Source organism: Protopterus annectens, chromosome 4.part0, assembly GCF_019279795.1.
Source record: "Protopterus annectens isolate FY-2018-M chromosome 4.part0, PAN1.0, whole genome shotgun sequence".
NCBI classification, from domain to species: Eukaryota; Metazoa; Chordata; order Ceratodontiformes; family Protopteridae; genus Protopterus; species Protopterus annectens.
This window is the reverse complement of record NC_056733.1, coordinates 153,605,147-153,628,625: the sequence shown is the minus strand read 5'-3', so window position 1 is coordinate 153,628,625 and position 23,479 is coordinate 153,605,147. Positions and strand designations below refer to the sequence as shown.

The following is a 23,479-nucleotide window of genomic DNA, read 5'->3' as shown; positions in this document are numbered from 1 at the left end:
TAAGGTACATATGTGATGTGTGGAGTCAAATCCTCTGATCATTTTTTATCCAGTCTGAACACTACCCCTGAATTTGGTCTGTACACCATTCACTGAATTGGTTCATGTGCCGAGACTTCTAAAGATAAGTGCCACATTGGGTTTCCTTTCTCTTGTTCTTCTTCTTTATGGTTTGTTTTCATGTTATCCAGGAAAGGAGAATGTGAGTGTGGGAGGCTTGTTCTCCATGAGTATAGACATGAAATTTACCTTTCATTTTGAGTACTAGTCACAACCATAAACAGTGAGAGATTTGTCAAGCATCTGTCGCTTTCCAGTCCCTCTTTATTTATTTAGGAAATAATTACTAGACGTTATTGACTCAGTACCATGTTCAAATCTGCTCACCCCGATGTTCAGCCACCACTTAAGAAAAATACCAAAAATGCACATGTACTGATCTTGCTGCTGCTGTCCAGCCTCCACTGGACTTCCCCACTGGGCTGGATAAAGAATACAAGGACCTTTTGGTCCCAGTGTCGGTTAACTCTGCACTGACCAAGCTGGAGGCCAACATGATGCTGTCTATCAGGTTCTTATTAGATGACCGAAGGCGCATTCTTTCGAATGTGTCTTGGTTGAACTTGAAAAGATGAAAAGGCAAAATGAAGTGGCATATAAGCAAATTCTTTCCCTGGGAAAAAAATTGCTTGGCCGCGTCCGTTACTTTGCCGTTTTCATCACCGTAGTGTGATCTCAGAGTTGTTATATTTAAGTAGGGGGGGTGGGGGCAAAACCTCCAAATTTATGTTATGTTTTAAGAGTTTTTTTTTTTTTTTTGGAACAGCGATTTTTTTCCCTTGGAAAATTGCTGTTCTAAGCATTCGAGTTTGTAAGCTTTTGCTTACATGGAGTCAATGAATCATTGTTCACTATTCTAAGCATTCAATGATTTAATATAGACTCTGTCTATCCACATGTCCGCTGAGGCAGTGCATATATCTGGTAAAGATGTAGAGGGAAGCCATGGCTGATTATATCTAAAAGGCCTAGGGAGATTCCCCAAGTATTACTTTTGGAAGAGGTTCCCAGTGCCCTCATTGAGTTTAGGCAGAGGTTTGAACCTCCTAAATTTGTTAAAGCAGATATTCCTTTAAAAAAAAAAAAAAAAAAAAACACAAACATGGCTTCTGTGGGTAACAATCCTCAAAGAGTGGCAGGACTTTACTCAGGGTTGTCCAATTCCCTTATGGCTCTGAAACCCCCACAATGCTTGTCTGTCCCTGATTATGCTCCCTGGACTTACACTCTCTCTAGAAGGCCTAGGGATTCTGATTCTTCTGATGAAGAGTTACATTATGATGAAGAACCTTTGGCATATTCCTCCCAGATCCACTATCCTCTCACCTAAAGGTATGATGAAGAAGATTTACAGTCCTCTGATTCTCCTTCTGAGGATTTATCTTTTGGGGATACAGTGGTGTGAATGATGAAACACTTTAATTGGGATTATTCCCAGGTTTCTGATGTTCAAAAGAGATATTATGAACTCTTGCAAAATGTTCAAAAGAGATATTATGAACTCTTGCAAAATAGACCCCCCCCCCCCGACCTTCTACAGTCCCTCCTGTTTAAGCGGCCCTTTTGGGTACATTTTCACCAGCAGCTTCTCAGGCTCCTGACTCTCAGCCTGCAGTCCCTATAAAACCAGACAGATTTTATAAAGCCCCTGAGGATCATAAGAATTTGTACAAAAGTCCTTCCTGATCCTGCTGTTGTTTCCATGTTCACAGATATGCCATCCAAACTGCTATCCCCTTCCAAGTTTTCACCTTCTAACAAGGACAGCTATATTGTGGAGAAATATTAGGAAAAAAGTGTATAATACTGATATTTTGGCCTTTAGGGTCATTAATTACCAGACCAACATGACTAGATATGTCCTGGCTGTTCTCTCCTAGCTTGGTAGGATTTTGTCTGATGGCAGCTTGCCATTCCATTAAATGCAGTTATGATGTTATTGGTGTCTTCTAGGACAGCTGCATCTGGATTTGTCATGAGGGAATACTCATGGTTGCACCTTCAAACCTTACCTGAAGGCATTAAGGCCAAATTTTAGATTCCCCTGTAGCCAACCAGAATCTCTTTGGTACTGCTACTGCAGAATAGTTTATACCTCTTCAGGATAAGAGTAAAGTTATGCAGGACCTCAAGCAAATCTTTCTTCCCCTGTGTCTAAGTTCCAGAGGAATTATCCATCTAAACTTTCTTTTGTCTGTAGGTAGCCTAGACAGCCAGCTAGGAGTAAGAGAGTTCTTAATCAAACTTTCCCAGGCAAACCCACTCAGAGTTCTACAGGCTCAAACCTTCTTTTCCTGATAAATCTGCCTCTATCTGACATCCAGCCTCCCCTCCACCTCAGCCAGATTCCTCTGTCCATCAGCCTGGCTCCTCCTTTTCCTGTTTGGCAACAGATGACCACAGATGCCTGGGGTACTCTCCTTTATCCATAATGGTTATTTTATGGCTTGAAAGTCCCTTCATCCATTCACTGGCTTTCTGCAGCCTCGTCCTTGCCAGTCCCATCATTTTCCTTTGGTTCTGAGTTATCTGGTGAAACAGGAAACCATACAACCTGTCCCCTCGCCTTAGCATAGAACAGTTTTCTATTCCAGAATTTTTCTTATTCCTAGGAAGGAAGGGTCATGGAGGCACATTCTAGACCTGTCTTTTCTCAACAGCTTTATCAAAGTCCCTTGTTTCAGGATGTTATTTCTTCACACTATTCCCTCTATTGCATCCTCAAGCCTTTCTAGTATATTTGCATTTGAAAGATGCTTACCTCCATATTCCTATTTATTGTCTCTTAATTTTATTTTTACACTTCTCTAATTCTTTCTCTCATTATTAGTTCTCTGTTTCCCCTTTTGGTCTTTTTGCAGCTCTAAGGGTATTTAAGAAAAGTCTGGCCCCTGTGACAGCCTTCTGCAGACTTCAGGGAATTCAAATATTCCCTTATTTGGAGGACCTTTTATTCCAAGCCCTCTCTCACCAGCTCCTGTTTCACAGTCTCCACTTCACTATGCTTCTGCATAATGTGGAGTCCACCCTCAATTTCAAAAAGTCAGTTTTGACTCCCTCTCAGGACCAGGTGTTTTTGGATTGCTGGATTCAGACCACTCCAATGTTGACTTGTCTCCTGCCTCCCAAGGTCCTCTCTTTGACTGCTTATTTCCAGCCTCTTCTTCCTCTACCAGTCATTCCTGCAAGGGAATTTCTCCAAACCCTAGGATGCTTGGCATCCAGCATTCCTATGGTTCCTTTTGTCAAACTCTACATGAGAGCATTTCAGGACTGTTTGGTTCCAGCACTTTCACCCTCTGGAGTATCTGGTAAGTCTTGTACCATATCTCAAGCTTGAGCTCTGCTGGTGGATTCACCAGATTTCCCTTGAATCTAGGTCTGGATTTTCAGGTTCCTCTTCCTACTCAAGAACTGTACATATATGCTTCCAATTATAGTTGAGGAGCTTCCTCCAACAACCTAATTGTTCAGGATCTTTGGTCCCCTCAACAACTGATCAACCATATCAACATCAAGGATATGAGTGCTCCAGTTCTAGTTTTCAGTCACTTTGGGTTCTAGGTCCTCTAATGGCTCAAACAGACAATACCACAGTCATGTGGTACATCAAGAAGCAAAGGGGCACAAATTATTACCTTCTTTGCCAGCAGGCTGTTCAGGCTTTGGATTTTGCTGTCCACCATCACTTAGTTCCTTGGGCAGTTTACATTCCATCAGAGCTGGTGGCAAACTCTTTGAGCAGGTCCAGGACAAATCCTCATGAATGGATGCTTTACAGGGAAGGGTTTCTGGACATTATACATTGGTGGGGTGCCCCTCAGGTATATCTTTTTTGCCTCATCTCTGAACAGAATTCCCTATTTCTATTCCAGAGTGCCAAACTCTCTGGCTTAGAAAGTGGATGCCATGTCTTTTTCTTAGATGGGGATGTTTCTGTATATGCATCTAAAATTATATGGGACGTGCTGATAATATTTCTGGTGACTCCTTTTTGGCCCTTACAGCACTGGTTCCCCCTACTGTTTCATCTGGCCAGGGGCAGTCATCATAAGTTACCTCACAGGATGGATCTCAGTTCTCACACAAGACAAGGGATATCTCATTCAACCTCACTTGTCCACCCTTCAATTCAAATTTAGGGTGATCGGGTTTTGATTCCTTTCAGGCACCAATTTTATGAGCACGTGCTTCAGGTTTTTCAGGAGGATAGAAAACCTGTGACTAGAAAATTATATGTGACTAAATGGTGAAAGTTTTTTATTTGGTATCATAAGCATGACCTGGACCCTTTTTAGTGGGGGTTCTTATGGTCCTTTCTTATTTGTATGAGTTACTCAATTCTGGTTTGGCATATTCATCTGTCAAAATTCATTTGTCAGCTATTTCAGCTTGTCTGCCCCTGAATTCACCTTGGGGTTCCAGTTTTGAAGTCAAACAATTTTTAAAAAGCATCCTTCCTATCTGGCCTCCAAGAAAGCCTTGTTCTCTTTCTTGGGTTTTAAATTTGTTCTTGAGAAATTGACTCAGTTTGCTTTTGATCCTGCATTTCTTCTTCCCTACAACATTGTACTTAGAATACTGTATTGCTGGTGGCATTTACTTCTGCCAAGAGTTTCTCTGAACTTCAAACTCTAATGACAGTTTCTCCTTTTTTTTTTTTTCACAACGACAGGGTGTCCCTTTGCACCATTCCTAATTTTATGTCGAAAGTGGTTAACTATTTCTCCTTGAATCAGTCCATTCATAGGTTCATAGGTTGGTACTATACAAGCCTAGCCATAACAATTCCCTGGATATTTCTTCCCACAATATTTACTTCCCTGGACCCCTGTCTAGCAGGGCAACTGATGTGATCCCCAGGGTGAATTTCCTGTCTCCCATCCAGTCGTCAAGGTTCCTTTTGAGTAGGGCCAAGGAGGCGCTCTGATTGACATGTATGGGCAGTCTATTCCAGAGTCTGGGGAGTCTCTGGGTCAGGAACCTATCCCTCCAGCATGTATTCTTCATTACATAGACAGCTCAGATATTACCTGGACAAGACAAGGAAATTGGAATTAGCGGTGTCTAAGCAAACCATCTCCTGCTGGATTTTTAAGGCCATTTCTTTTTGCTTTTCTTTCATGGCAGTCAGCTTTCCTCTTCTGTTCTTGCTCTTTGTGCTAGGGCAGTGGCCTCTTCTGTTGCTTTTTTCAAGGGTCTGGATACTAGACTTATCTGAGGAGCTGTTACTTGATCTTCTGGGCACACTTTTACCAAACATTACAAGCCAGATGTCATTTCTATGGCCACCACAGGTTTTACTAGGGCTGTCCTTCATGGGTTTGTGGAAGGTTCTTCTGTGCCCTCCTCCTCCCATAATTTCCAGTAGCTTTTGTACTTTTCCCAAGAGTAATGAATACTGCAGCATACTGCAATATTAATTAAGTTATTCTCTAGATCTGACAAAAAAGATAAGTAAGATCATTAGAGACTTGCATACAAGACAAATGTCTTTCTTGGTGGTGGCCACTTTGTAACATAATTGTTTTGCCCTCTTAAAACTGGGCTAGCTGATGTCTGTCATGTGTCTGAAGAATTAAGTTTCCACTCTGCCTATCAGTAAGCTGAATTGGAAGGCTGTCAACAGAAGACATTCTCAAGTTATAAGACCCAGTGCATTTATTGGTTACTAAAGCTTGTGGAAGGACTGGACCCATAACCTGGGCATGCTTTGTCACAGATGTTTTCCTTCTCTTACATCATGTAAGTCCTTTGAAAGCTTCACTGCTTGTAACAGTGAGTGACGGAGCATGCCCACCACTTGTATTACATGCCTCTTTTACTGTTGTTGTCCACCAAGTATTGTGCAACTATGAAACGGCAAATGTCAGAAAGTTCTTTGTACAAAGTGTAAAAAACGAAAGTTAGCTGCCAGCTATGTCAAGAAACTTTTGTATAGAGCTAAGTGTTGAACATAGTTTTGCAAATCTTAAAGTGCCAGCACTCAAATATATTTCTCATTGTTGAGATTTAATATCTTCAGCTTGTGCTATCTCCACCTTCTAAATTAAGTTTGGTGTCTGTTCTGAGTAGTATTTGTTAACTATTGAGATGACATACTGCTGCATTACTCTTAGCAAGTGTGCACAATTTTTTCTTGAAATTAACATGTTATGTTTGACTTGTACGGTTTGCATAAATGTGTTTTTGCATGTTGCCTCCCACTACAAATTCACATAGCTCTTTTCTGAACTTGAAAAACTTAGGGTGTGGGGTTATTACCTGAGAATTCTGCACTGAATACTTTCTGCTTAAAAACATGTTGCATGGCAGCTATAACAGTTTCTTGCCAGTGATGATAATATTCCATCTCTTGTACCAAGCTGAGAATCTTACATCAGGGTAATGTGTTAGTGTGACATCCTGGGGAGAGGGGAGGGGCTTTTTCCTGAATTTTGTCTTAGACGTCTGTGGTTGGTTCTTTTATTTTATGGACCTTCCTATAATTCTAACCAACACTATAAAGTCAGATGGAGCTCTGCCAAAGTCATGGGACCTACCACCAAAAGCTACATCCACTGTTATATGGCGTGTGCTAAGATATGTTCACTGAGTCACACACAACCCTTTGGAGATATGTCTCCTCATTTCATCATGTCTGGTGGGCTTATTGTGCACAACTTAAGGGCAGCGAAAACACAAGGTTTATGAGCTGAGATGTCAAAGGTAGATTTCACTTCTGCTTTTGTAACAGATGCAGACCATAGAAAGGTTAGTGTTCCTAGGCATACACATTCAGAGTGCTGGTCAGGATGCTACAGACAGGACCAATGCTTTCTAAATGATTACTGTCAGTGTTAAGATTATGAGACAATATGCCTTCATTTTCAAAGAAAGATTTTATTATCCATGGCATAAATTTAGTAAAGGCTGTACAGGTATACATTTAGGAGTAGGGAAGAGGCAGCGAGTTAACATTTAGGAAACAGTGAGATACTTTATACTAAAAATACAGTAGCAGCTAGCTACAGCATTTAATTAGAGTTGTCTCCTGCTAAGTTCTTGGCTTGGTAGAATTTGTTAGATGGAAAATGGAAGACAATACAATTTTTTTGGAACATGGTTTTTAAATTTGCTCCCCAGGTCTAGTGATAGATATTTCAATCCTAGTTTCACACAAGAAAACGTGTCCATATGCAGTTTATATTTTGATTGCTTTCCCAATTAAAGTTGCCTTTGTTGCAGTTATTTATAGTTAATGTAACATCTGTGTTAGTCACATCTTATGTAATGCTTTTAATTATTCAGTTTTCGTAAATGAGGAAACCTGTCCATTGGAGTCACAGATAATGGCTTAAGTTATAAAAAAAGATTGGAAACCATTCATGAAATGTAGTTTGACTTGCATCATGTTGTGTGGTTTCATGTTATCCAGTAAAATGTACCTGTCTGATGCTGCTTATAAAAGTGGCAGATGATGGCATGTATTGACACAGTTATTCATGTATTCACAATGCCTGCCCAGTGGGATGAATCCTGGCTCTCATTTAAAGAAAATACAATAAAAACTTCTTAAACATACTGGCTTAGAATTTTGCAAATGCGGGTGTTGCATGCAAAATGCTATTAAAGAAGTGTATTGTTCTGAAATGAATTTTCTGTTTTTCACAAATTCGTCTGTGTAGGTCACAGGGTAATGTCTTGATTTGACAGTGAATACAGAAGTAGCACATAGATGCTTTCTTTGTGTATGCTTCACAAATTGCATGCTCATAATTAACATTTAAGTGAATGCAAAAAATTATATTTCTGCACAATGTTGTCATACTGTAGATATCATTTTGTAGTCTTGTTGGGTATTAATTAGAAAATTAAGTTCATTAAATTTCTTTATGCAAAACTTAGTGGCTATTCCAAAATTCATTTTCTGATCTCCGTATCATGCCTGTTTTTCTAAGAATACAACTGTGGAGTTTATATATATAAAATTTTCCAGCTGTACCTTTTTGATGTGTTATGAGCATATGCATGCTTCCTTAATAAGTAAAAAAAGTAATTGTTCAGGTTTCATTAATATTGCCACTTTAATTTCAGTCTTAAAGAACTGAGTTGTAAGCAAATATATTTTAAGCTATTTAAAATCTGCATTTTATGCTTAGGTTTCAACTTCTGTTCCACAAAAGGATCATAATTAATAGTCTGCTTTGCATGTATAATACAGACTTCCTAAAGTATTTTATAGAAAATGACAAGCTGACATAATTCAGTGGGAGCACAGTGAAGTTAATTGAATTCGCATCAGTTTGGAAAAGAAACAAGCACAGAGACTGTGGGATCATGAAAATATGTGATATTAAAAGATGTTGACCCTGCTTTATAAAACCATGACTTATAGTTTCTCATTTGATTTATATTTGATCCCCTTACAGTATTTCTGTGACCTCAAAAGTTTTTGTATTTTACTGTTTTGGGTAAGGTTCATAGCTCTCTTTCAATTTATTGTTAGTTTTAGAATTTGCGTTAATTGTCTCTGCACTGGTCTGCCCTGCACTGACAGTCTCAGAGTAAACATTTCCAAACTGATCCAGAAAGATTTGGTTTAACAAGGATATTCCAAGTAATATACACAAGATTATGCAATAGTTGTAGGATGTAATGAATTTTATTTTTAGTCTGGGCATTTAGGGTAATGGTTTTAATTTGTTAACTGTAAATCTTTACCTTTTACTAAGTGAAACTGTTTGTCTTTTTTGCCTCTCTAGCATCATCAGCTTTGTTTTAAATGCATATTTATAACATCTGTTAAATGCTTGCAGTTACATTGAATAACCTTCCATTCAGAATTTTGTAAGCATGATTCTTTGAAAATATATCCCTAGATTTAAGAAAATTATCCCCATCCCAGAACAAAGTATGGTGCAGATGCTGTGTTATCTCCTAGAATGTCTGCTGACCAAGGAAAACACACCCCCTGATTGCCCCAAGGAGCTCTACGAACTTTACTTTGTGTTTGCTGCCATCTGGGCTTTTGGAGGAGCAATGTTCCAGGATCAGGTTAGTGTTTAGAATTAGATATTGTTTCCCTTTTAGAGATTTGTTAAAATAAAATACCATTTGTGTTGCTTGTGGAAAAGGTGTCTTTGTGTTGGATCTTTACGTTCACCTTCTTATAATATTTTTATTGCAATTATACAGCTGAAATTGAACATTTCATTATATATAATCTTGAAAAACCATGCTCAAGTTATTAAAACATTGTAGTTAGCAAAGCAACAATTACATTAGTTAAATAGTTGGCTTAATACAACAACAGAAGTGCTGTTAGGTCATTAAAATGTATTTCATCTGCATGTATCCAATACCTTAGGTTATATTTTTTATCCAGATGGAGTCATCTTATAAGATTTGCAGCATCCTTCACTCATCTATAATATTTTCTTCTAGGATGACAGTATTTTCATAAGTATTTTACCATCATCTTCAAGGTAATGCTCATACTAAGTCTGATACCTTCTTCTATCTCCTGTAATGGTCATCTTTTAAAGTGGTATTGTTTTCTGTTTACTTCTGTAACACATGTGACATAACATGCTCTGCTCTTTGCAAAGTCTGCTTGCTATGTCCAGATATCAGACTGAAGTTTCAGCATATCAGTGAAGGAGAAGGCTTGGCATTCAAACTGGCATGGGCATGCAGTCATTGTTTTGATCAGCTTGGCCCTGGGTCTACTTCCATAATACATAAATGATGCCCACCTACCACCAGCAGCCGTTCTTCCTATTTTCTGTTGCCAGAGTATGGGATGTTAATAACATGTCATTAATAATCAGTATATGGAGAAAGTTCCTCTGGTACTTCAGTAAAGCTGCCTAACATTTGCCAAGAATGCAGCTCCATTGGAAATCATAGTGTGATGAGGTGTACTCCATATGTAGGTGCAACACAGTCTGGTGCAGGACAGAACTAGCTTCTTATACATGGTTATTTGTAGTATCACCCATTTACTTGTTCAACCTACAGCAGTAGGAATGAATGATAATACCAGTGCAGATCATTAGACATGACATTTTAGTGGCTTAGTTCCTGAGCTGTTAGAATTTCTTTATTTGTCTGGTCGTTTGAGTAGGTGAGCTGGTGTTTGTCTTCAGCCACAGCTTAGGCAAAAGGCAATATCTCAGATGACAAAAGTGCATATTAAATCACATAAGAAAATCTAAATGGATCTCTGAGAAATGCATGTGCATACATTAATATCTTCCTGTAAATATCTGTTGTCATCAGTAGACTGTTAGCTGTTATAATCACCCACCTAGTCATTTGTGATGCTTTACTTCTACTTTGGCTAAACAGGCAAACTTTACCTGTTATATTGTCCTAAGACATTGTGTATGTACTCCCCCCCCCCCCCCCGATGACGACCTAAGATACTCTTTCCTTATAAACACTCTTTTTCTCTAGTTCACTTTATTTTCTTCATCATCTGACCTGTCCACTGATGTCCTTTTAATTTCAGCATTTAATACTCATTCAGTCTTACATGTATCCTTGCATATATCATTACTCATGTTATTAGCGATGCAGCCACTGGTGTCTTTTTAATTTCAGCATTTAATACTGATTCAGTCTTACATGTACCCTTGCATATATCATTACTCATGTTATTAGTGATGCAGCCAGTGGTGTCTTTTTATTTTCCGCAGTTAAAGTTCAATTAGTCTTACAGCCACCCTTACATAAATCATTACTTGTATTTTCTTTAACTTCCTGCTTGTTTCATACCCCTGCTTGACCACATTCATCCCTGTGTTCTCCCCTCAACATTACACTAGGAGTGAAGGAAACATTTTGTGTAGCCATACTTATTATGATTTCCAAGTCCATAAGACATATTAAGCACCAAATGAAAAGTCTGTAACATTTTTTCTTGTTTCACAAAGGGTGGGGAGCAATCATTAATATCCAACTTTCTTTTTCCACACATTAGCACATTATCAGAAGTGTCAATGAACCCAACTGTGCTGTGATAACCACCTTTGGCATATTATTCCACTCCACCTGGTTACTCTCTTCTTTCATCAGGGGGTCAGTAACCAGTGGATTTCCTTGGCTTGCTTATTTTCTCAACAATATAGACTTCAGAGTTTAAATAGGATCCACCATCATTTCAATGTTCCTATTTAACCAGGGGGTTCTATATTATATCCTTTTTTTATCAGTGAACTCCCTGCTGACCTGCCTTAACCCACCAATGATCCTCTATGCCTGTGACATAGTAATTTACCATTCTAGCCATTCTCATTCCATTATCAAGAAACAATTAGAAACTGACATTAATTTACTCTTACAGTGGTTCATGGAATATAGACTATTACTAAATGCTATAAAAAACAAAGACAATATTCTTTGGAATTATCAGAAGCTAGTATCACTGCCCAAGAACTGGCATAGTACTTGAAGAAATCAAAAGCCCCTTTAGGGGAACTTATACTTTCTGTAGTAGAAGGCAGGATGGCAATTGTGAGATGGGTACTATTGGCACAATTTGAATACAGTCAGCTTAGAATCTCAGCTGTTTCTGAAAAGAGCCTAGTCTCCCTGCAAGCCACTTTCAGTAATAGCTGCAGCTTTATCTCCTTAACTACCCAGAGAGAGAGAGAGTAACTGCACTGCTCTGTCCTTCAAAGCTAAATGTTTCCTGGTCTAGCATAGATCAGTCCTACTGCTTGGATCATTAACCGGTAAACTAATTAATCACATTTCTTTGCCATTCCTAACTGGCTGATTTACACTTTGTACCTCAGATTACTGTGCAAGCTTCTTCCCTCACACACGATTTTCATTACTTACCCCACTGAATAAATGACATGACACTAATAGCCAAACTTTTCCATAAACTGTGAATACCACTCATCTCCAACCTTGAAGAACTTAACTTCTCAGACTTCTTAGCTTAATTAAAGAAAATTCCTACTTCAACAATCCATGTGCAAATGCTTGAATTGCCCTTCCCAAAGTTGGCAGCTAGCATAATTTCCAATTATAAATTTGTAAGTGAATGATGGTTGACCATGTATATTGTAATTTACTTGATATCCGCGGTGGTACAGCGGTAGCGTTGTTGCCTCACAGCAAGAGGTTCTCCTGTTCGATTCTCGGCTGGAGTGCCTTCTGTGTGGAGTCTGCATGTCCTCCCCGTGGTCTACTGGCCTCCAAAAGACATGTGTAAATGGGCATGCCTTCGCTGAAGGTTGGGTGTCTGGCTGGCAACTTGGCACCATAAAAAAAAAAATCGACTGCCAATCATTAGCGGACCGGAGTTCTGCTGTGGCGACCCCTAACCAGGAAATGCCAAAAAGACAAACATTGTAATTTACTTGATAATGCCTGTACTTTGGTCTTTTTTAATATTTGTATTTACTACTTGATATTGTTTAATCCGCGGTGATGGTGCTGCGGTAGCGTTGTAGTCTCATAGTAAGACGCTGTCCGGTTCGAAGCTCAGCTAGAGTGTCTTCTGCGTGGAGACATGCGTGAATGGGCGTACTTTCGTTGAAGGTTGTGCGTCAGGGCTGGTAACTCGGCATGTAAAAATCAACTACCAATCATTAGCGGACTGGAGTTCCGCTGTGGCGACCCCTAACCGGGAAAAGCCGAAAGACACAAAACTACTTGATATTGTTTCTTCTTTAGTTATTTATACATTTACTACAGTTTGTATTTGTTCATTCTGTCTTTTTTTACTTTGTTAACAATGGGAAGAGCCCAAAAACGGTCTGTTGTGAGCAGAGCTGTACTCTGATTAGCTAGCAAACAGATGAATTAATAAATTAAATAAATATCTTCCTTCATTAACCATTCTTCGAGTTCCATGCCTTAATATCCTATGTTTAGTCCCTGTTTTTATATAGCGTTCACTTTCATCCTATTGTTTACAGATATTTATCTTCATGATAAATTATCTACATTGTACAGCTAAGTCTAATGCACAAATTGTTACCCCTTGAGTAAAAATTCACCCTACCCCCTTACATAAGCTTTTATTAAACTGTTTTACTTAGACTCAGAACATTTACCCCTGTATAGCAACTGTTTTCATCCTTTTTCATTATAATTCATAGAAAATTCAAGGCAAATGAGTCGTGTGATCAATTATGCCTTGCCAGTACTCACCATTAGGTTGTGGCGTCCTTTTACTAGAAGGCCCATTAAGCCTTGACTGAATTTGTACATGTCCAGCCAATCATCTGGACCCCACATGAAGGAAGATAGTCCATCGCATTGCTTAATCTGCAGAGCAGTCTGTTTCAGAGGTGGGGGAGGCAATCAGTGATGTCTGTTTTTTCATTGTATTTTATTTATCCGCTGTCGAAGATTTAGATAGCTGTTTTTGGAACATGTGGAGCTATTAGAATTGTAGTGACATAATAAATCTAGGACCACTGACTCCCTAGTTGCATGGAAAGCAAGACATAGATCTTCCCTAACAAGGCTATAAGATACTGGGTAAGGAAAGGGACAGTGCCTCCAGTCTCTCTTGGCAACTCAGGATTTTTTAAGCCCATGACCATATTAGTTAGGAGTGTTATGAGTCTTTCCAGTTGTTTGCTACATCTAGTGAGGTACATCCTGAAGGGGGTGTTGTACCAGTAACTGGCCTAATCTATGCTGAATATAAGAGAACAATGTCCTGTACTGATCTTCATGATATTCCAATGGCAAATAGCTGCACTAAGTAGAAAGATGATTGAAAGACAGGGAATTACCAACCCATGATCCAAGTCCCCCAAAACATTTTCATTTTAAAGTGAGCTATTGTCTATGTTGCATGCCCAGGGAAGGAGCTCTCTACCAAGTGCGACAATGTTAGACTTTTTGACTGTTAATTTGCGTCCATTTTTTACACCAGTTATTTATGTGTATAAGAGCTTGCTGAAGGGTATCTCACAAGTTTGCAGTCATCTGCAGACTCGGTTAGCCAGAGATCTTAGCTTCCAGTCTGGAGATCAGAAAAGTAAATGCCAAAAAGGAGGGGTCACATCTCTGAGCCCTGGAAAATACCACTGGTTGCCTTCATACTTTCTGATGGGGCATTTGCAACTGATACTGCGTGGGTTCTGCCTGTGCAATCAGCCTAACCAAATAGCTATTTTTAGTGTTAATCATATCAGCATGGGGTGTAGTGTCAAATGCCTTGACAGGTCAAGATACATTATGAGAGCAGCATAGGTTCATAGGTGTGTACTAGGCTAATGACCACAAGGGCCTTTTTAAGCCTAACCATGCATCAGAAATCTCTGACAAGTTCTGGTACCCATGATAAGTGTAAGCAGAGGTTTGGGAGATAAATCATTTACAAATAGGGGCGTGGGAGATGAGCTATTTGGAAGCAGGGCCCTGGGATAGAAACCATTTGCAAGCACGGGTTTGGGATAGGAACCATTTGCAAGCAGGGGTCTGGGAGAGGGACCATTTGCAAGCAGGGACCTGGGAGATTAACTATGACCACTATTGACAGTCTGTGTAACCCTCTCAATGAAGTTAACCAAATTCATTAGGTAGGATCGCCCCTTGACAAGGCTATACTGTGTATGTCAAATCTAATGAGATTTTTGATGTCATAGTTAATGAGATAAGTTAAGAAGATATGATCTGATGTTGTCAATTTTCATTCATTACTCAACATATGGGTTTGGACTGTGGTGGCGGTGCTGCAGTAGCATTGTTGCCTCACAGTAAGATGTTGTCCTGTTCGATTCTCAGCTAAAGCGTCTTCTGTGTGGAGACATGCGTGAATGGGCATACCTTCGTTGAAGGTTGTACATCAGGGCTGGCAACTTGGTACGTAAAAATCTGCTGCCAGTCATTAGCAGACTGGAATTCCACTGTGGCGACCCCTAACCGGGAAAAGCCGAAAGATACAACAACAACTTAACATATGGGTTTGGATCCAGTCCGTTGAATCTGACTCAGCCGTTGCTAAAGCTTGTGGCAACCAGGAATTCTTGAGCTTCACCCTTAATCATAATGCACCAATTCCAATTACCTCACATCTCATTTGCCACACCAGTGAAAAGATGTGGTTTAATGCTACTCTCAAGCTTCATAGAGATAAGTGACAGTTATTTTTCTTACATTCCAGTCTGAAGTAGTTGACTCATTTGGTCATTAACTTGTGGGATTCAGATCTGGAACAGATCCGAGATGGCAGTTTCGCTAGCATCAGATCCAAGCTCCAAGCTCATCCCCTTACTAATAATACCACTGCACCTCCTTCTTTCCCTCAGATCTCGTTTGCTGTGGCTTCACCTACAGTGTGATTGCTTGAGCTAAAGACTGGTAGGACAGTGTTGTTTTTTTTTTCTGGGTGTGTGTGCTTAGTTTTTAGGTAGATCTTTGTCCTCTTTCTTTCCTTAACCTCCCCTCGTGTTCTCCATTTAGAATAAAAGAAAGTTTTAGAGTAAAGTGTGTTTGGTTAGTATAGTTTAGTGTAGGCCTTCTTTCCCTTTTCTGCCTTGTATTTGAGTGTTTGCGTGCGAGTGTTGGGGTTGAGTTTTTCTGCCTTTGGTACCTTGTACCTTTTGGGCTGCATGATGTCTGATCAACAGAAGTTGATCTTCAGGAAGTGCACAGAGTGTGGACATAATTTGTCACCGGTGGATGGCTACACACTGTGTTGTATGTTTGGGGTCAGCACACTTGTCATCTGACTGCTCCATATGTGTAGGGTTTAACCCCAGGGCCCTGAAAGACCACAGGGCCAAGCTGATTTTAAAGGGGCTTCTCCCTTCTATGGAGGTGGCTGCCTCCTCACCTACAGTTTCTGCAGTCATGGCTGTGACCGCAACTACTTTGTCCATTGTGTCTTGCCCTCCCTCCCAGGCCGGGACTCACCATCCCGACCACAGACCTTGGGAAAGGGAGTCTAGGAAATGCAAAGAGATAGAGAAAAAGAAAAGGGAAGGAAGAGATTCCAGGGAATGCTCCAATCCGGTGGATCCTCCTTCCAAACTACCTGCTATTACCAGGTCAACTTCCCCTCGTCTCCATTCCCCAAGGTTTTTCCCAGAGCTAGAGGAAGGTCGGCCTCCTTCTAGGGCCTCTCTGCACCATCCTTCCTGGCCAGCATCGATGACCTCTTCAAGGTCTACAAGAAGCTTATTGGAAGCTGATATGGATAGAATGATGAGAAGGTTTATTCGCACCAAGTTGCAAATGGGGGTCTTGCTGGCACCCTCTTCCTCTGGAGGGGGTAGCTCACTACCATTGTTTGCCCCTATTTCTCCTTCTCCAATACGCCTCTGGTATCAGAGTGTTTGGATCCGAGGGGTTCCTGAGTCAGGGGGCTGGTGCTGATGGTACCATCTACCTTGATGCTGGCAGTTATCTTGATCGTGTCAGGTCTGACTGAGTTGCATCCAAGCTCTCATCGGATCTGAGGGGTTAGGTTTTTCTCCATCAGCTTCGACCTTGTTAGGTCATGACCTACCCCTCAGGGTCTTGGCACCTTTGGGCTTGGCTCCAAGCCCCGTGTCAGATCCGGGGAGAGCATCCTCTTTCTGTGGAGGCTTGCTCTTCCTCTGCATTCAGTGTGGTGGAGAGGGTTCTCTCACATGGATAGAGGCCCCTGACCATTTCCTCTGAATCTGCCCTGACCCCCCCTCTCTTCTGGGTGTGCCTTCTGCCATTCTACCCATGCAGGGACAGCATGTGCTCGACATGCCCCAGACTGTTCCCCTCAAGGAACCACAGGCTGTTCGTAAGTCCTCTCCAGAGAGTCCCACCAAAGAGGTTCCTCACAAACGCAACTGTAAGAGGAGGAACCTGGACTCCACAGAGTCCTTCATGGAGGATACCAACTTGGATGAAGGGGAAGGCTCCCCAAAATCACACCCCGAGGATGTCTCCTTTGGAGACATCATGGAGATCCTGCACCAGCGGGGGTGTTGGTCCACCCCCAAGCCTTCCTCAGATGAGTCGGTGTTTCTGGAGGCATTCAACATGGGCCCATTTACTTCTTGGGTGCCCCCCCCTCGCACAGACCCCCTGGTAGACCTCATTACCACCAGGGCATGGAAAGAATGAGACACCATGGAGCCAACCCCAAAACATGCAGATAAAATCTTGAACCCCCGGTGGATAGACCAAGCTGAAACAAAGGGTCCCCAGTGGATGCCATGGTGGTAGCAGCTGCCATGAAGAAGGAACTGGCTCAGGAGACTTCCACAGTCCATCCCCCAGACCAAGAGTCCAGGACAGTAGACCGGTTGTGAAAGCAGACTTATGCTTCAGCCACCTTTTGTATAAGGGCACTGAACTATATGGCCCATGTTACCAGACTCAGCGTGACCTGATCAAAGAGTTCACTGCATCTACCTCAGAGTCCATATCACCAGAGGATAAATGCACATTGTCAACACGTCCATACGACTCCATTCTCATGCCAACGAAGGAGCGGCATGGGCGGCCAGGTCCGGCATTGCTATGAGGCGACATGCCTAGCTCAGGCTATGTAATTTTCTGAAACCCTTCAATGCGTCTTTTGCGAATGCTCCCTATGATGGCTCTTCCTTGTTTGGGAAGACAGTCCATGACACACTAGTCCAGAGTGAGAAGGACGGGAAGACACTGTCTGCCATCAGGATCTGCTTCTCTAATCCCCAAATATATTTCTCCAAGAATCAGTGGGGGCAAAAGAAGATGTAGTTCTGGAAGCCTCAGTATTTCTGGGACACTCAGGACTCCTTTTTCCCCTTCAGGTCTTAAGAATCATTCTCGGACAGACCCGCACAGCAGCCCTGAGGGGTTGCTCGACTGCTGTGCTCTAGCGGCAGTTAGAGGCCATTTCTTTATGCATCTGATGGAGTGGGAGTCCTTGTCACCAGACCATTGGGTGCTCCAAATAATATCCAGAGGTTACACAATTCACTTTGTGACATGTCCCTCTCCCCCAAGCACCTCCCGGATGTTCCACCCGTGCAAATGTAGGCAGCAGCCACCGAAGTAGAAAAGCTGCTAAGCAAATGGGGCATCCAGCCTGTTCCCCCAGATCACTCCAGATCAGGCATCTATTCCAGGTGTTTTTTGGTGCCAAAAAAGACGGGGGACACCAGGCCAATTCTCAAACTTTCCACTCTGAACCTGTCAGTTGCCAAAGAAAAGTTCTGGATGGTCACTTTGCAATCCATCCTGCCTTACCTGCAGGAAAACAACTGAATGTGCTCTATAGACCTCCAGGATGGTTACTACCATATAAAGATGCACAGATGCTCCAGGAGGTTTATTCGCTTTCGGCTAGGCTCCAATCACTACCAGTTTCAGGCACTACCCTTCGGTCTCGCCACAGCCCCCAGGGTGTTCATCAAGGTCATGGCAGCAGTAGCGGCTCAGCTGAGGCTTCAGGGCATACAGTTCTATCCCTAGCTAGACAATTGGCTCCTTGCCGCTCCCACCAGGCATCTACTCTGTCAAGCCAGGGATTATTTCCAGAAGTTGTCAGACTTGCTGGGCAAAACTATAAATATAGCCGGGTCCTGTCTAAAACCAGTTCAGGTCCTGGACTACATAGGAGCGAGAATAGACACATTGCAATCCAAACTCTTTCTGACTCCAGAATGGGTTCGGAGTCTTCATCTTCATGTCGTTGTGATTCTTTAGTATCCCTTTCCCCCAGTGGTGTTAAGAGCCCTAGGATCCATGGCAGTCACTAACACTCTTCTTCCTTGTCCTCATCTTCCCATGCGGGTTCTGCAGTGGACGTTGATGGTCCAGTGGTCCTTATTGGATCAGCCATTGACTCAGCCATTAACTCATCTGATTCACATAAGCAAGGCATGCAGGAAGTCCCTCCTCTGGTGGCTCCACTGTCCAGAGATAGCAGAGGGATGGTCCTTTGTTGTAGCTGCTCCCCAAGCCACAGTGACCACAGATGCCCCCTGACTAGGGTGGGGGGGCATTGCTTGGGCAGGAGAGTCCAAGGCACGTGGTCCCTAAACGAGACCAATCTGCATATCAGTGTTCTGGAGAAGAGGGCGGTCTTATTAGCATTGCAGACCTTTCATGTCTTTCTTCCTCTGGGAACTATTGCGATTCAGAGAGACAACATGTCAGTGGTCTGGTACATCAACAAACAGGGAGGAACCAGATCCTACCCCCTTTGCTGAGAGGCCATGAGAATGAGGGAATGGGCGATCTCCACCAACCATTTTCTGATTGCAATGCACATTCCGGATTGGTCCAACATACTAGCGGACAAATTGAGCAGAACTATTCTAATGCCTTACAAGTTGTCTCTGAATCCTCGTGTAGCAGAGCAGATCTTCCTCAAGTGGGGTCGGCCTTGCTGTGATCTCTTTGCATCTTCTTCCAATGTAAAGTGCAGCGAGTTCTTCATGCTTAACCCCCACAGTGGGGGGATGCTCTGGTCCATGCTTGGCCTCCCGGTCTTCTTTATGCATATCCTTTGTTACCTCTCATGACAAAGTTTTTACAGAAGGCTTGTCAGTTGGGAAGCAGAGTTATCCTTATTGCCCTATTCTGGCCTCACCAGATCTGGTTTCCCTGTCTGTGGTCTCATCTGGTAGCTCCTCCTTGGATCTGATTCCGGATCTTATTTTGCACCCATCAGGGATTCCTCTTCCAGACCTGGGCAGTCTGAAGCTCATGGCTTGGCTGCTCCAGTTCCATTGATTGCCAGGACTCCTGGACTTTCTTCCCTTGTTAGGTCTATTCTAGTGGCAGCCCATAAGTCATCTACCAGAAAAGTTTACTGTAGTAAATGGAAACATTTTTCGATCTGGGCTTCTCAGAGATATCTAGATCCTTTTACGGCTCCGGTGCCAGCAGTTCTTGAATTTTTAGCACACCTTTTCCAGCAGGGCACCAGCTCTTCTACGGTGAAAGTTTAAACTGGCTGCCATTTCTAATTTCCATGTAGGTGAAAACATGGGGTCCTTGGCTTCTTCCAGACTTTGTAAAACCTTCATTAAAGGGACGTTTCTTTTATGGTCTCTGGTTAAGGACCCCACTTCTCCTTGGGATCTTACCTTAGTTTTAAAGCCGTTAGTTGCTTCACCCTTTGAGCCAGCTGCCTCTGTGGATTTGAAATTTTTTTCTTGGAAAACAGCTTTCCTAGTGGCTATCAGTTCAGCTAGGAGAGTGTCAGAACTTCAAACATTATCTGTTAAATACCCTTATATGGTTTTTCATAAAGACAGGGTCTCACTTCGAACTAATCCTTCCTTTTTGCCTAAAGTGGCTTCAGAATCAAATTTTAATCAATTAATCAATCTGCCTGTTTTTTTCCAAATTTTCAGAACAAGGGGGAATATAAATTACATTTGTTAGATGTACTTAAGCAGTTATGTTTCTACTTGCACAGGACTAAGCCCTTTTGCAAGTCTGACCAATTGCCCGTGTCCTTCGCTCGACCTTTGCTAGGCAAACCAGTTTCTAAGGTGACAATAGCCAAGTGGATTTCCCTTTGCATTCTACAGGTTTACAAAGATAAAGGTATGCCTATTCCGGGGAGGGTTCATGCTCATTCTACCAGGTCCATGGCTATGTCAGCTGCCTTTTGGTCCAGAGTATCCTTGGATGATATTTGTTCAGTGGCTACCTGGTCCTCACCTCATACTTTCATTTCTCCTTATAAATTGGACATGGTTTCCAGAGGGAGAGCATCCTTTGGCTCCACGGTGCTCCAGAATATCCTTCCATGAGGGCCTCCAAAGGTTATGGTAGCTGGGGACTCTGTCCCACAGGTTGATGACTAAATGAAGTCAACAACTTCAGATAAAGAAGTTATGTACTTACCATAACATTCCATTTCAGTACTTAGACCTCATTTGTCATCAGCCGTCCCTTCCTCCTTCCCCCTGGCCTTGTTATTAGGTTCATTCATCTGGAGTGACTAAGAGATAGTGCCTTTGTGGCGCTCTTTTGTGTTTTTTCTTGTGGGTCAGGTTTTTGTTGATCGGGTTCATTTGTTGGGTGGCAAACTCAATCTGAGGGAAGGAAGGAGGTGCAGTGGTATTATTGGTAAGGGGAGGAGCTTGGAGCTCAGATCTGATGCTGGTGAAACTGCCATCTCAGATCCGAAGCCCACAGCTTGATGACAAATGAAGTCTAACTACTCAGATGGAATGTTATGGTAAGTACATAACTTCTTTTTTTCTTTACTGCTTAATATCTATATTATCTTAATCCTTACCCTACTTCCATTTTCATAATCCATGTCTGATTTTCTTCCCTTGTTTTGTACTTGTGTGCTCTCCAGATACTATCGTTATTATCTCTTCCTCTACCTAGGTAGTTCTTCTTACCACTGCTGTTATTTTTCCCCTTTTTTCCTTCTGGTTGCAAATATAAATAAATATATTTCTCCTTCTTGTGTTTAGACCCTTATCTAAAAATCTCTGAACATATCAAAAAAGCCAGCAGGATTTAAAAAATGTGTAAAGTATGGGCATAAATTGCCTCTCTCAGATGCCCACACTTTATGCGTTTATTGTTTGGGCCCTCTTCACCTGCAAGAAGACTGCCCTATTTGTCATAGCTTCAATCCACGATCTTTAGTGGAAAGAAAAAATAAGCTCATTTTGAAAGGCCTTCCTCCTGTCTCCTTTGGAGATACTATTTTTGAAGGTAGTACAAAAATTAAGTCAAAGAAATCATCTTCTCCAAGGCCTTCATCATCATCTTCTACCTTGGATTCTTCAAGGGGAAAAGATCAGCAAAGGATCAATTTTCAACCATGGATTGCAAGAAATCAAAACTTACTGATCCCATGTCCAGCTACAGATCTGAAGGCCTCAAAGCCATCTGATCCAGCTGTCTTGGATCCATCTATTTCCAAACAGGATCCAACAAGCTCTAAAATATTGGATCCTAAGTTGTTGGATCTGGTATCACCAAAAATGACATTTAATCTTTTACCCAAAATAAGCTACTCTCCCTTCCTGGACCCTGTCCCAGATAGAATACCTTCTCCCTTTTTGGTGTGTCCTAGGTCTCTTTCTAAATTTTCTGCTCATTCTTCCAGGAGCCAAATAGAAGAAGACATGGAGAAACTGGTGAGGAAGATCCTATTAGTGCAGGGACAGATTGGAGTTCCCTTGGCTCCTACTCCTCCAGGTCAGGAGGTCCAAATGCCTTTAATTCCCCCTTTACAAGTTCCTCCTCTGACTACCACTGTAGCGTCAGTGTCCTTGGATCCGAGTTGCTTGGGCCCAACAGTTTTGGATCTGAGGATATCCTTATCCTTGGATCCAAAGTCATCCCTGAGAGGTCCAATTACTTTGGATCCAGAGAGCTCCAAGAGCTATAGTCTGCCTATTGGATCTGGGGTGTTGCACTTGACTCACAGATTTTCACAGCCATCTCTATACATCAGAGCCTTGGTACTGGATAGCTCAGCTCTGGCTTCCACCTTGGAGGTCTTGCCCTTTGGGCAGGTGGGTCTAGGTTACAGATGCATTTCTTCGTGGCTCTGATGTCCTCTACTTCTCTGGGCTGCTTGGACTTTGAGGCTGCAGAGATGGTCTTTTCTACTCTGGCAGTTCTGATGGAACCTTTCCCCTCAGATTCAAAGTCTTCCATGATGACCCAGAACCTCACCATCTTGTTCCACTGGGACAACCAGTACAAAAGCCCCAGGCTCCCACTCAAGGAATTGCAATTTCCTCTTCAGATACCTCCCTAGAACATCCCACTGAGGAGTTCCACAGAAAGAGGATGTGCAACAGGAAGCACATTGATTCCTCAGAGGAATCTATCACTGAGGATGCAGATTTTGATGAGGGAAAAAGGTCTCCTCAGTCACCTCCTGAAGATGTCTTGTTTGGAGACATCCTGGAAACTCTTAAACAGAAAGGTGACTGGATGTACTGTAACCAATTCCTGAAGAATCTGTTCTCCTGGAGGCTTTTGTTACTGGACCCTCTACCTCCTGGCTGACTTTGCCTGCTGCTGAGCTCATTGACATGATCTCTCAGTGAGCATGGAAGGATCCAGACATAATAGAACCCATTCCTTGGAGACTGTATAAGATTATGGCACCACCAGTGAACAGGCATTTCTGGAGTAAAGGAGTTCCTGTTGATGCCATGATCATTGAGGTAGCCACCAAGAAGGAAATAGCTGATGAAAGTTACTGTCCATCCCCCCATCTGGGAGTCATGGGTGATGGACAGATTTGGGAAGGATATATATGTCTCATCCAATTTTGCACTGAGATCTCTCAACTACTTGGCACTTTTTACTAGACTGCAAAGGGAATTACTTAAGCAATTATCACATACCCTTTTGGGTGCTGTTTCTGGAGTAGTTCAGGCCTCCGGAACTTCCCAGTTAGCTGCTGTTCAGTCCATATCCATTTCTTCCATGAGGTTGATCTCAAACGTAGCAGAGGGGACATCAAGAGCAGCATGTTCAGGCATTC

At 42.1% G+C, this 23,479-nt stretch overlaps 1 protein-coding gene across 1 annotated transcript in view; it reads left to right on the top strand.

Annotated features, from left to right (window-relative positions):
- DNAH9 (dynein axonemal heavy chain 9) overlaps positions 1-23,479 on the top strand; it is a 3,419,770-nt gene that overhangs the window by 1,888,924 nt on the left and 1,507,367 nt on the right. The window contains exon 36 of the mRNA XM_044069722.1: positions 8,922-9,096. Within this exon, the coding sequence (XP_043925657.1) occupies positions 8,922-9,096 (175 nt within the window). The remainder of the gene's footprint in view (positions 1-8,921; positions 9,097-23,479) is intronic.